Consider the following 15,058-nt stretch of genomic DNA (forward strand, 5'->3'; position numbering starts at 1 on the left):
AATTTTATTGTTGTGGGTGAGCTCATACGCAAAATTTGGTTTGCTTAAAATGCGGAAATATTGTGTGGGACTATTAAGGTCCAAAAATAAATTATCTAAATATGCAGTTAAATTATCACTAATTATAAAATTTATTATATTTGGCCATCTTTGTAATCGACAGAAAAACATCAGTCATTCAGCATCATTTAAAACGTTCGGCGTCTAAATTAACTTCGGGACGCAATTAACGTACCCAGCGGACTTCCCTATCGCATGGTTGCGCGCGACTATTAGTTATGGCCTTGAAACAAAATTACACCTTAACCGTTCTACATTTATTATAAGGCTCAACAACAATGGTAAAAATAAATAACTTACAACGAATTGAGTAGAAGATCCTTTGTAGTTTATTAGAAATATTTCGTGAAATGTCAGCAGTACAATAAACTTTGAAGTACAAACGAGCGCGACGTAACAATCAGAACTTGTAAGTGTAGGACCATCGAGAGCGGCCACCACTCACTGCGCGACAAGACGGAAGCAAACTGACGGCAACGGAGCTGAGGACGCCAACAATATGACGAAGCTTCTCAGACTACCGCGCCGCGCTCGCCTATGCACTTCGCCTATGTAACATTCAACACGTGCGCTGGGCTCTGCCTACGTGAGAAGCTCACTAAAATATATCTCGTAAATCCAAAACACTTTAGACAGTGTATTAACAATAATGTGCATTATCCTGAAACTGAGACATAACAGATATACATTTAGAAATAACATCTCAATTTCAACCAAAATAATGAAATTTTGGTTCATCACTCACATACACATTTGATAAATCTCTCGGCAGATTGTAACATGCAACCAAGCAGGAGCGAAAGAATCACACGGTCTTCTAATTTAAAAGAGACGCTACCTCCAGAAAATATTCCATACAACATGAAAAATATGCTTGGGATTCCTGGCCATCAGAACAGCAGAGAGCAAAAACCGCCTCGTGAGACAATCATTCCACTTGGCAAGTTTTTGCAAGCGAACCTGTTCCCTTAACCAGCGATCGTACGATGTAGCTGCGGTCCTGCAAGTTTAGCCTAAAGGCTTTCAATGAACTCAGCATTCTATGATAAATCCCATGAGGCTATAAGCGAAAATATTGCACACTTAGTGCAGCAGGAAAAAAGAACTAAGCCTGGGGAAACCCCGCCTCGGAGGAAACTCGCAGACGTTAAAGTTGATTGAAGCTGTCCGGTATGGATATTTTTTATGGTTTTACCAAAATTTGGGATAATTAATACATGGGTAAATTTATAACTGCATTTCTAGTTAAAAGTACTTGCAGAATGCAATTTTTTTGTTTGACGGTATTCATCCATGTTAACCAGGTTCATGACAGGGTTGTTAGCACGTTTATTGTGGTGTGCAGGTTTTGGGCAATGACGCCAATGAGATGCAAAATTGTGGTTACTACTGTGCTGGAACAAATTGTAAATTCATGTGAAATTCATTTTTTACAAGGGGGCAGTGAAAAGCGTCAAATTAAGTTTCAACCTAGGCATATTAACAACTGATTTAAAAAAAGTTAATCTTGCTCCCAACCGCAAAGCGGTAATTATTTTTTAATAGTAGTAGTAGTAATTCATGCTGCAACAACAACTGCCATCACATTCCAACCAATACACACACGCACAACCCCAGTCATGCCCATATTATTTATGTGACTTGTGTTGTTACAATGCATTTTAAATGCAATAACAAAACTTAATTGTTATGTACATCGAGAAATTATAGCAAAGGTAGAGTCATTATCGGAACCTGTACCTAGTCTAACGTAACCCCAGTTTGGGATGGGTAGCACAACCTAACCTAACCTATCCTTACTTTACCAAGCCTAACCTAAGGGACCTAACCTAACATAATATAACCTAACCTGATCTTGACTAACTCAACCCCAAGAGGGTGAGATATAAACCATCGGAACGTCGGTGTACCTGGGGTTAGCAAAAGTGTTTTTATCATAAACTTAACCTTAACGACTCAACTCCATTCACACTATGACGATACCGGATAAGACCTGGGTCCAACCCCAGTCAAGCATAATTGAACTCGTTGTGACATCTATGTATAACATCATTCAGTACACCTATCGGTAACTTGAAGCATTGCATGGTTTCAAATCAATGAATGGTATACATGTATGAAGGGGTTTGAGGATAGCCTATAGCTGCAATCGGAACAGGAGCACCGACACGAGTACGGGCCCCAGACGCTTCGCTAGGGGCCATTGGAAATTTGGCTCTCGAGGCGCTCTGTTGCATGTAAATGTGCTCGAATCACAACTCTAATTGAGTTCTGACTCCATAAAGTGGGCTCAAAATCGATAATCTTCTTGGTACAGGCTCAAAATCGATGACCACTTTCGACAAGCCCAAACAAAAAATCACATTTAGCGATAACTGAAAAATTTACACTATGGGATTTTTTGGTTCATTCTATATTTAGTCGTACTTACAGTTGCCTTAACAGAGAGCCATGTCAATAAATATGGTTCATTATCATCATGATATATTTCAGTGAGGGCGCGAAGATCACTCAAACGAAGAAAGGGAGGGAAAAATGTCGAAAAGCAGTTTTGATGTTGAAATGAAAACTTTTTCAATGGGACTTTTTGCATTTGTTCTTTCAACAATTTAAAGCCAAGAAGGATAAGTAGATTACAATGCCAAAATTAAGTTCTAGGTTCAAATTAAGGTGTCGGGTGGACACTACACCTGTATTCTTATATAGAAGCACAATTTAACGTCCCATCGATTGCAACTTGTTTCAGGAAAATCTATCAGAGCACCTGGCCTGTTAAATCGGGGGAGTAAAATTATGCACCTCACAGGGGCAAAATCGCTACAGTGCTACACCATATATCGTGATCAAAAGCCTCAGCCGAATAAATTCTTTTGGCATAATTGTGGAAGATGACGGTGACGTCATCTTTGGCAAGCCGTCGGTGACGAAAAAATTTTCATAGAAACGTAAACTGTAAAGTTGTTCATTAAATTTTAACGAGTACCAACTACATTATCATCAGGTTGTATCAGAAATAACCCGACTTTCATTGACTAAAATATATTCGTGAAAGTATCACTAGATTCTTTTACTACATATCAATTTGAAATCATTCCAACATTGTTAGATTATTGAAGTTTGATATAATAGCTGAAAGTGCAGATACTCATTATTTTTATTATTAGCAGTTAATTCGCGTCATTTTAAAGCAAACGATGTCCTACGTACGTCGCAGTATATGTCAACACCGGCTACTCCAAAGTCCGCGCTGAAATAGACTGGCAAAAGTTGCAGCCTCGTTCTTATGATAAGCGCGGCGCAAAGCATCACGAGTCTTGGCCAACATTCGCTGCTGACGTCAGTCTCCACACGTAAACATTGCTCACAAATTCACACCTCATATTGGACCTGTGTACCCGCTCATCAATACTCAGAATCGTCAAGCTTCCAAGCCAAATCGAAGGCTATCGGACATCAATTTTCTGCTGAATTTTTATGTTTATCGTTCGGATAAGATTACAAACCGAGTACAAGGACAAGATTTATAAACATTAATAACCACCATATTTGTCCTACTGCCAGGACAAATATGGCGTTGTGACAGGGCGAAAGGATGACAGCGGCTATGCGCCTCATTTTATGTAGACTTTTTTGTAGAGGCAACAAGAACCTCGGGCACAGATTATATTTGGAGCGCGTCAAGAACGTCACGAACTACTTGCTCCCAGGCTCGATAGCGATACATCATCGATTTTAAATTCGGAAATGCATGAAAACTTCGGGAATTTACTGAACAAACGACTCATTCTTACAAGTTCTACATTAATCACGAGTCGAGAAAAACATCGGGAATGAGTATAATTACTGCGTATTTTAGACGCAGTTCGAGTCCAGTCGCCCGACGATCATCCTGCATTACTCAACACGTTGACGTTAGAGAAATAATACATATCTGAGACATAATGACAAACTGGGGGCAGAGTCCAAACTGTTCTACCTCTTTAGATATTTACTTGACATTCTTGTCAGGGAGAACTTCGACAGAGGAAGAGTCGACTTGCCGTACATGCGAGCAGGATTGTATTGAAGTGGGCAGCTGAATACAGAAGCGCCAGACTATTGCGCACCAAAAGCTTTCGCTTGCGAAATGTACCAAAATGCGCGCATATCTTCCGTTTAAATCTAGTTCAAGACCATCTAATGGAGACCACAGTCCTTTTGAGGAAACAACGAACCAAGTACAATTGCTGTTCCATCTTCAGTAAGGAATGCGTACAGCAAAAAAAAATACTGTTCTAAATACTGTAATTTTGCGCTGGGCGCAAAAAACCCAGCTAGAACAGTATGCATAAAAAATAGCTCTGCAGATCCGAAGCCAAATATTTGCATCAGTAAGCTAGAATGTTTATCTAAAGCTTAGCATATCGTCTCCGTTGAAGTTTTATTTTATGCCTGAAAATCCTGCCGTAAAACAGTGAGATTTACGTGCTCCTAAGGCGAATAGACTGGCGATAAGAAGTTTCTACTCAAAAATATTGGCTATTGCAATTTCAAAATTTTCACACATAGAAGCGACAAAAAATATATAAAAATGTACGTTGTATTGTTTGAGGCTAGTAAATTTATTGGTAAAAGCAACTCTGTAAACAAAACAAATTGTTGTAAACTCACAACTTTAGCTGTCGAAAGTGGGGCTTCAGCAATGGCTTCCTCCGGAGCGCTTGCCTGGCCCATGGCAGCAGGGTCGCCGAGATCCTCCGCGGCGTCCACGAAGTTTTCCATCGAGTTCGCTGCAGTCAGGGGCCGGTCTTCAGTTGCGTTGATGGTCATATCACGTCCATTACCTTCGATGTCGACTGGTCCGTCTTGAACATTGCAATCTAAATCAGTGTGTGTCGTTCTGAAGTTGCCAGCGTAGGTAGCATTATCGAAGAATTCTTCGGTAGCCGGGGAGCTGCGTTGAGCGGAGGCTATAGCGTCATCAAACTCGCGCAGCGCTGGTTGCTCGTCGATCATCACTGGAGTGAAATCAGTATATTGACCTGCAGGATAAAATAGAGAGAAAAAATAATTTAGATATTTTCAAGTCTCAACTAATTTTGTTCAAATAATGAGGGCTAGCGCCGTAAAATGCCGAAAATTATCGAAATAATTATGTGCGTGTGTACACAAAATACAAAATAATAAATAAATATAAATATACACAAAATCGATAGATACATGTAGCTGAAGATTAGGTAAAACAATTTGAGTTAGTATAAATAATATTATTTATTGAATTACTATATGAAATAAATAACTTTATATACCCACCGTCTGGACTGAAGTTTCCTGCCATAATGCGTCGCCTCTGGTCGTTATATTCATCGCTACTCTCTTTGACGGACTTTTCCTTATTGTAGGGCACGTTAAGTGAAATCTTGTGACCAGCAATGATGTCATCACTGCCTGCTTGCGACTGGCTACGAGGGTTAGGAGGCATAGTCGCTTGCTTTTGCTTGAAATTCGTTTTCTTATTAACAAATTTCAAACGGCGGTTGTATTCGTCTTCTTCCCGCTCCGGGGGCTCTGAACGTTTGCCGAAAGCGATGTGAATCTCGGGATTTCTGTGACCTGATATCGACTTGCTGTCCGCGTTGAGAGCTAACGCAGCGTTCCTGGGTTTGATATCTGGGATGACTTTATGTTTGTATAAGCTTTGGTAATGTCGGCCCAGATGTTTTGAGTCAGGACTTGAATTGAGGCTGCTGTCGGTGGTGCTGCCGAGGTAACCGCTGGAGACCCGAGGCGCGGAGCTGTAGTGAATGATCTCGTCGGGTGGCTCAAACCTGAAAGGATTAAAAATTGTAAATAGATTAAATATACGCAAAGTAGTTCAAGGTCGAAGGAAAATAGAAGTAACAGCATTTTCCGGACCACTTTTTCAGAAGAGTGAAAATAAATCGAAGATAAACGTCTTATCTGAAACTAGCATAAAATTCGTCTTAGACAACGCCTGCATGAAAAATTCTGTAACTGATAATGTTTTATTGCGCGAGATAGGGGCTCATAACTTACAGTGTGTCACCTCTTGTAAGCAATAATAAATTTATAGTGATGGAGATGAAAATATCAACAATAATAGCAGTGCCCTTGACTAGGTGACACATCACCACACAGATGTATATGAAATAGGGGCCTTCTACGCCTGTCACTCCAAGTGTAGAATACAGTCAAGCAAGACCGTAGAAACTTTTCGTCCCCAGTTTAATGTTGCTACAAAAATAACTTTTGATTTACAGCATTAAATATCTTCCATCTGTTTATCTAATCTCACAGTCCAAGATTCAGAGAAATCCATGCATCATAACTATGACTCGTATGTATTAAGTATCATATGTATCAAATAAAGACATATGAGTATCATATGCCTTGAAGAAGTTGGTCATAAATTAGACACTATTTTCCGCGCAACGTGACTCGGGGAAGCGCCGGATATCCACCGGAAGGAATAGAACCTTCGTTAAGTGAACGCAAGGCGCGCGCTTCGTTGTCTTATCTCCAGCATGAATTCTGAGAAAATGTACGTGTGATGTCATACGTCCTTATTGACTTATACCACATGTTTTCCGCTAACTTGTACGTTTGATTTTATACGTCTTTAATGAAATACGTGTACCACAACGTGTGTTCTGATAACTTGTACGTTTGATGTAATTAATACGTCTTCAATGAAATACGTGTACCACAACGTGTATTCTGATAACTTGTACGTTTGATATTAAACATCCTTAATGATAAACTTATAGCACAACTTGGTTTCTGATAACATGTGCGTGTTATGTCATACGTCTTTAATGAAATACGTTTGCCACAGCATGTATCTGAAATCCTATATACGTTTGATGTTAAACGTCCTTAATAGAAAACTTATACCACCACATGTTCGATAACTTGTACGTCCGTGTGATGTCATGCGTCCTTATTGACTTACGCCACAACATGGTTTCTGCTAACTTGTACGTACGTTTGATTTTAAACGTCTTTAATGAAATACGTGCACCACAACGTGTATTCTGATAACTTGTACGTTTGCATGTTAAACGTTCTTAATTAAAGACTTATACCACCAAGTGGTTTCTGATAATTCTGGTAGCTTGGACATTTGATGTCGTACGTTTATTCAGCAGAATACTGAAAGAAACAAAAAATTTTTAGGAATGAGTTAACTAAAAATAACTGTGAGATTTGTACAATATAATTTTGGAATATGCTGCGACGGTGATCTGCAGTTTAATTTGCAGTAAGGACTCAGTTACGATAACAATTTTTTATCATCGGCTTCCTTAGTCTCATGTCATATCTACCTATCTACAAAATGATTATAGCCTTGTAGGTACACAATTATTGCAGTATTTTGCCCAACATGCATAAAGTAAAACTTAAAGTGGGCTTGCCTTGATAATAATCAAATTATTACAGAACGAAATGCATAAGTTTCAATTTATTGATTAAAAAAATGCAACCTCTGAACATATTACAATTTCGTGGTATCAGTCACTATATAATAATATATAATATAGCGGTTTCAGCTTTTATTAGCCGCAGGATTGTCGCCGATTCTTCACATTGCATAACATCCACAGCTTGTTGCGGGCTTGAACTCGCAACTCACTGCTTCAAATTTTCGATGGGCGCCAATACTCAAGAGAGCGACGCGCCTCATCTTAATTAACCAAGTAACCAAGTCAAATTTTCTTTTCTTAACCGCCGGCCCCCTCGCCGATTCTGACCAAAAACTGGCGCACAGAGCTGTGATCGAACCCGCACTTCTCTGCTTCAATCTTGGTACTTTGAACTTTAACCGGCGATCCACCCTGTCCAAGTTAAATCACTGGTTTAACCCCCAAACACAAAAGAACTTTCGACGACTAATAAATTGTTGAAGGTGTTTATTTGGCAATCGCTCATACATCGGCACGAGGCTCGGGCTCACTGGCACCGGTCCATGAAGAAAGGTTCTGACGTCACACCACACGCCTCTACATCGGAGCTGCTGATAGGCTGAAAAACATGGCGCGATCTAACGAGCAGCCAATTGTATTCTGGTACACAGCTGCTAGTTTGGTCCCTGTATAATTTCTGAACCCACAAAAAGGAAATACCACATATGTCCCTCATACGCATGACTTATTGCTTCTTCACATTAGCGGTATAATTAGGATAAGGTTTACGTAGAGGCCAGCTCAGCTTTTGTGAACATGAGAAAGGTGTGAAACTGAAGCTTGCATGGTAAAATGGTAAATGTACTGGTGTAGTGGAGCAGAGTCACGAAGTCCTTTATTTTAGCACTCTCACCTAAATCTTCGATCTTATGCTCAGTGGGAGAAGAGGGCAGGATCAAAATTTTAAAATCATTTTAGCTTGAAAATTATTCTGCAATTGGTGATAAAGTGATACTCGTGCCCCAAGGATTGGTGTTGTAGGTATAAATTACAGAAAAAATATTTTCTTATGTGTCATACCGGGAGATAAATAGAGTACCATGTTTATTCGGGTTTTGACTGGACAATTCTTCAATTGAAATATTTTAGTTTTACATTTATTCACAGGATTTTGGGGTACGGGATTTCGAGTGCCGGGGCTCGGAGTGACAGTGTAAAAATATAAGAATTACTGTGTCGCATAGATATAAAACGAAAAAAAATTAGTCATTTCATTCATTTCAATGAACAATACAAGTGACAGCGTACACCTTTGACTACACGTTGCTTTTCGAGAAATTGAGGCATGCTTCAAATTAAAAATTTCAAACTTGACTAAAAAATGAGCAAGTACAATATGATCAGTGACTTAAAAGCCAAATGTACAAGATGTGAAACCACAAACTTGATTGTACCACTAATGTCATTTCTCAGGTAGGAAGATCGCGACAACAAGTTGTCTTTTAGGTAATGCTTGAATTATATAACAACTGAGTGATAATCTACTCCCATCAACGCCATGCCATAGTGATTTGCGAGTCTACTGCATTGACATCGAATTGATTAAAAAAATATAACTCAGTACTCATTGCAGTGAGTAACAGAGAGCGCATTTTTTCGTCGACGAAAACGTGAAGTCACGGACAGACGGACGGACAGACAGACGGACATGACGAGCACAATAGGGCATTTTTTCCACGAATGAGAAAATGCTAATAAGATATTCCTGTGGGAGACCACCACTACCCTGCTTCGAATGGACTATAATTATCCCTTCCCTCAATAACGTAGCCACCAACACTACCGGAATATCACATTATTGGCCACAAGCCACCAGACAGATCAAATCTATTGAAGTAGACCAATCAGCCCGCAGGAAAGATGCCTACTATACTAAGGCCTAGCATCGTCTGCCAATGCGCGAAAAAGTTCAGCACCACTCAGATAGGACGCGTCGAAACCTTGTAGTGAATATTATGCCAACCACCAACCCGTCCGTATTCATCTTTCGCGTAAAATCAGCCAACGGTCGAACGTCCTGGAAGTCTTATTCGATCCGCGGTTTGTTGGTGTACGGCAGGTTTCATGCAGTTCCCCTGACGAGATAGGCTGATTAATGGCAGTCCGTTCACTCCGTTGTTCGCAGGTTAGAGCTGGAGTTTTTTTAAGGGCATGAAGTGATGTTTCGATGTAAAGTTCAGTTGTGGACGATCATTACACTCTGGGCTATTCGCTGCTGTGCATGGTGGTGTAGAGAGCTTGATATTTAAAACAAGATGATTTTATGGGCTGCTTACTGACGGCAGGCTTCATCCGTGGCTCACTGGCGGTCTTACGTAAATATTGTAGGCGTTCTACTCAGGGGTGATTGGTGCACAAAATTGGTGGTGCACGGCTGCACACCCTTACCATATTATATGCATTCCATAAAATATAACCATATTCGGAAGTTCCTAAACATTTAGCAATAGGATCAATTCGCCATTCTAGGATCAATTCACCATTGAGCAGCTCTTATTGTCACTATACTTGTTGACAGTTGAGAAGCTCTTGTTGTCACTTGACTTCTTGACTGTGTAACAGCTCTTATATTGTCACTATACGTCTTGACTAATGAACAGCTCTTATAGTCACTACAATAAAAAGCAGGGACGTGCGTTGGGATATTTTGATAGCATATGAATAGCACACGCACTAAACACTATCACTCGCTGCACTGAATGTTATTAGTACCATCGCTCGCAAATGCAGGGAAGGTCGTGCAGTGCAATGGGTAAGCGTGAGTATCCGATAAACAAATGCAGGGAAGGTCGTGCAGTGCAATGGGTAAGCGTGAGTATCCGATAAACAAATGCAGGGAAGGTCGTGCCGTGCAATGGGTAAGCGTGAGTATCAGATACACAAATGCAGGGTAGGTCGTGCAGTGCAAGCGTAAGTATATGATAAACAAATGTAAGTGAAGTCATGTGGTGGCCTGCGTAGTGCGTATAGTCTCGCGGGCTGTTGCTTCATGTTGACATGTGAAAAAGAGCGCGACCGTTTGACGCTTGCGCTCCACATGACATGTTTAAAATTACTCGCCATTGCGTCTTGCTACGCTGAACTCTTGCGCTTCAGTCCATTTGTGATGAGAGTTAAAGCTCGCCGTTGGCAGTGAGTACCACATTACTATAATAAAACCTATGAAGTTGATACCGTAGGTAGCCTTTTTTCACAACCATTGAGGTTTTCAATGACCTTTAAAACGTTAGCGTAATCAACGCAACTAAAAAATTGTAATTGTAAAAAATAATCCATAAAACTTCGCTTCTATATCTATCGGACTCACGACTGCAAGCAGGGACGGTCGTTATAGGCTGGACGATGACCATTCAGCACGTGTACAGGATGACGATAGAACTTGTATTGTAATTGAGCATTGTCTTGTGACCGAATCCTGCCACGAAATATGTCGCTCAAATCCGGTGAGCAAAATTAGTTCCGTAACACCGGAGCTGCTACTGACCGTCACCACCAGCATACATTCAAGATGAAAACTTGGGAAAATGCCGCGTGAACCGAATGAAAGAAGTGATTGCATGGAGACGAAGATAATACGTGCAGAAAACTCATACAATATACGCCACTACGGCTACATTCCACGCAGCAGTCATCAATGAATCGAACACTTATTGACTTTACACGTATTTACTGACCCTGAGGCCCACATTGTGCGAGGAGACGTCAGCGAAAAATTGTACGATTTTCCATCATTGCTGCACCGTCCCGTGCCCTTAATCATTAATTCAGCGGTAATTTAATTGGAGGTAGCTGATTATATAGGTAGCTGATTTGGAAACTAACGCTTCGTACGTTAATGACTGCTATCGCGAACGCAGTTGAATTTCGCTGACAATTCTTGTCGAGCCACTCATTTCTGGGTGACGGTCAGAATATCAGAAGTTAATTACGAGGTATCAGAAGCTAATTACGAGGTATCAGAAGCTTATTATGAGGTATCATTAGCTAATCATCAGGTATCAGAAGCTTTTAGTGAAGCATTAGAAATCTGTTCCATTTTAACCCTATTTTCGACCAGATAGAAAAGTAACTTCACAGCGAAGTGACCATCGAAAATTTGGGTTCCGGATAAAATATAAAAAAATCATTCAGTCAATCTGATAAATTAATGCATTCAATCTAACAAATCTTTTCAATGTTACCGAAAAAATGATGCCAGGCATGTCTGAATTCACAATGATAAAATTATCAATATAAAATATTAATCAAAACAAATAACCTGGTTGTCCATTACGATCTAGGAATCAGGAAGTCTGCTACGTTACAAGGTCGATTCAAATATGACTCAACATAGCTGATGAATTAACTCGATTGATATTCAGTGCATGACTTGGCTACCAGACGGCCGTGTTTCTTCTCCAAGTTGGCATGCAGACGATGTTGATACGTAAAATTAACATCGTTATTCATTTACATTTACTTCCGATGACGTCTTAAAATAAGAAGATTTTTAGTTGGATTGCATTTGTAAGTCGGAGAGTTTTGGCAAACACACAAGGACTATCACGTACTAATAATATAACAACATTATTATGTACTTTGTTTGATGTGTAACAATAAGCATGCTTACGGACACAACTCGTGCGCATCGCACAAGGTATAGGATGCCACGATGCATTCAGATAGGAACAAAAATAACGCGGCCCCAGCTTCTGATGTCGCAAATCAGAAACTGGGGCGGCTCTAAATTTTGTTGAGATCTCTTCACATGAGCAATGTACCTCTGAATCCATCTTTTGCATTACTAACAGCCGCTACGATCAAGCATTCATAATCACTTCCTTGCTCAGAAGAATAAGGCCGAATTAGAAATTCAAATCCCCAAGCTCATTGAAAATTAATTTCATCATATAAAAAATTCATTAATAAATTTGAAGAAATAAACGTTTAGTATTTGGACAAGTGACCTAATGAACTACCTCACAGGGCTACGAAAAATGTTAAAAAATAAAATAAAATGCAGTATTTTTACATTTTCTTGGACTCACTCGAGACGAAATTAATGGCGTTAATAGCAGTGCTATAATCACGTGCTACATTAAATTAAATGCAAAATTCAATAACAAACAACACTAAAGCTAACACTACATGATTAAAACGATCCACTAAAAAATTCCGAATGAAATAATGTTTGCCATCACCTATAACATGTGATAAAACTTTAAGTAAACCATTATTTCAATTTTGATTTCTCAATCACTTAATTCGAATCTGTGAAAGTGTTTACCTTTAACATTGCTAATTAATGAGGAAAATGGTATGAATCCAACGGCTACTGAAATAGCACGGCCCCATTCTGCGTATGAAATTTGTCCAGGTTTCAGCACGCACATTCCAGTCCGTCCATATCAACATAAAAAATAAATCAAAACCTTGCATTCCTAGCCAGCTGAGAAAACTGTTTGTTTAGCGATGCTTTTACTATGCCGGAACACAATTCACGCTAAATTATGAATTGATTCTCAGCAACATATCACAACCTTGCGCTCTACACAACAACGGAATTGGTTGAGCGATAATTTTCATCTAACAATTCATGACATTGCATCATGGAAATATTTGTATGTATTATAAAACAAATATAAATAAATAAAAACGAATACCGTTTTTAATCTAACCCCATTCGGACTTCTTAGCGCTACGGCGAAACTCATTGTTTCAGTGAAAAATTTCCATACCAATTATTAATAACTTTGGAGTCGTTTAAAATTGAGCAGAATTAAAGTATCTGTGCGTGGTGAGCTCTCGAAGAGATTTGGTCTGCCAGTGCTAGAGGATTAAAATAAATAGACATTGGTGGATTAGCATGCAGGATCGAGTTTATTATGTGCGGAGTGACGTACTGAGGCAAGGTGGGTTCTTAGTGTTAAAGGGTTTAGTTAAGTTAACAGACGTTGGTTGATTACCATGCTAGAGTTAACAATGAATAAACATCAGTCACGCACCTCGGCGACTTGGTCGCTTTCGGCAGGCTGTAAAAGAGGAGAAATAAAATGACTGTAAAAACATGCGTCCGAAGTTCACCATGTTTTGAACAAATTCTGTTTCAAACTCTTAATGCCTCTAGAATCGTCTGAATAATTGTGTTTGAAACGATCTCTTACAATTATTCGATGGTAAGTAATCATGATCCCAACTTTTCTGAAAAATTTAGTACCCATCGTAAAATATCTACAGGGCGAAATTGGATATATTTTGAGAATTATTTAATAAACCAAAGAATTATTAAATAATAATAATTAAAAATTATTTAATAAATAATTTAATAATAAAATAAACTTAAGTTAGGTATTTAAGTTGGTATCGCAACCATCAATTAGCCCCGAAAAATCAGTAGATTCTCTTCCTTACGTAAAATTAAAATGCAAAAAAAAAAGTCAACTGAAGACCAGAATAAAAATGAGCTTGACTTACAGTTTTCATCATTAATAGTAAATAAAGCTAACTAATTTTATTATATATCGCCTTGAAGACGATGGCAATTTCTCTTTGATTATACATCCTCCAGTCACTTTGCGGCACATTGTAAATCAAGACGCAAACATCACCACGCAATAATTTCATGGATAATTCTATACCGTAATCGTTGTAACATTAAAGCCAAATGCCGTCATTTACGCTCACCTGTGACGACCGTAGTAAGGAGCTTTAGGTGCCACAACCGGTGCCATCCTATCCCCAGGATAAACAAATAACACTCCGACACAAAGCAAAGCGAAGATCAAATAAGTAATTTAAATGAAACAAACAAATGGAAAACGTGATCAACTTCGTTATCAAAGTAAAAAATGCAAAGGAATAACGCGATAATGTGCGAGTGTTCTAAACACACACAAAGAACAAAATAGAAAAAACTACCAGGAGTGTCTGCAGCCTCAGGAAAGTTACAATATCAAACCCCAACTAAGCGGAGCTGAGTGTTTGGAGAATTTAAATTTAGACAGAAGTTTAAGAATAATCACGAGCTTGAATAAAATCAATTTATTCAAGACTGATTTGAGGTGAAAATGTTTAATTTTTGTAAGAGTTGAAGCAATTTTACTCAAAAAACTGCCAAACTCTGAGTGGCGAAGTCTAATAAATCAACTGATGAATGTAAAACAGATGTTCTGATGGAAATAAACTTAAATACAAATTCAAAGAACGCCTTAAAATCAACAAAATAAACGCGAGTAAACTGACTGAAAATGTGGAGAAGAAGTTATACCTTTCAGACAAAACAAGATGGTTTTGTCCGACAGATGGTCCCTCTCACACAACACACGAACAATTTACAGATGGTTCCTCTCACACAACACACGAACAATATACAGATGGTCCCTCTCACACAACACCCGAACTACAGATGGTCCCTCTTACACAACACACGAACAATATACAGATGTTTCCTCTCTCACAAAACACGAACTACCGATGGTTCCTCTCACACAAAACACGAACTATCGATGGTTCCTGTCACACAAAACACGAACTATCGATGGTTCCTCTCACACAAA

At 39.1% G+C, this 15,058-nt stretch overlaps 1 protein-coding gene across 3 annotated transcripts in view; it reads right to left on the bottom strand.

The window, feature by feature from the left end:
* Window positions 1-14,287, bottom strand: part of LOC108674846 (long-chain-fatty-acid--CoA ligase ACSBG2) — a 25,846-nt gene extending 11,559 nt beyond the window's left edge. The window contains exons 1-4 of one of the 3 annotated variants that reach the window (XM_018162821.2): window positions 14,187-14,287; window positions 13,508-13,534; window positions 5,353-5,867; window positions 4,711-5,081 (exon numbers count right to left, since the gene is read on the bottom strand). In XM_018162821.2, coding sequence (XP_018018310.1) covers window positions 4,711-5,081; window positions 5,353-5,867; window positions 13,508-13,534; window positions 14,187-14,233 — 960 coding nt within the window. In that variant the 5' untranslated portion in view covers window positions 14,234-14,287. Of the gene's footprint in view, window positions 1-4,710; window positions 5,085-5,352; window positions 5,868-13,507; window positions 13,535-14,186 lie in introns of all 3 variants that reach the window. The other 2 variants (XM_018162820.2, XM_018162823.2) reach the window with 2 other exon arrangements.
* Window positions 14,288-15,058: the final 771 nt, after the last annotated feature.

This window comes from Hyalella azteca, unplaced genomic scaffold (genome assembly GCF_000764305.2).
Source record: "Hyalella azteca isolate HAZT.00-mixed unplaced genomic scaffold, Hazt_2.0.2 contig111, whole genome shotgun sequence".
Classification (NCBI taxonomy): Eukaryota; Metazoa; Arthropoda; class Malacostraca; order Amphipoda; family Hyalellidae; genus Hyalella; species Hyalella azteca.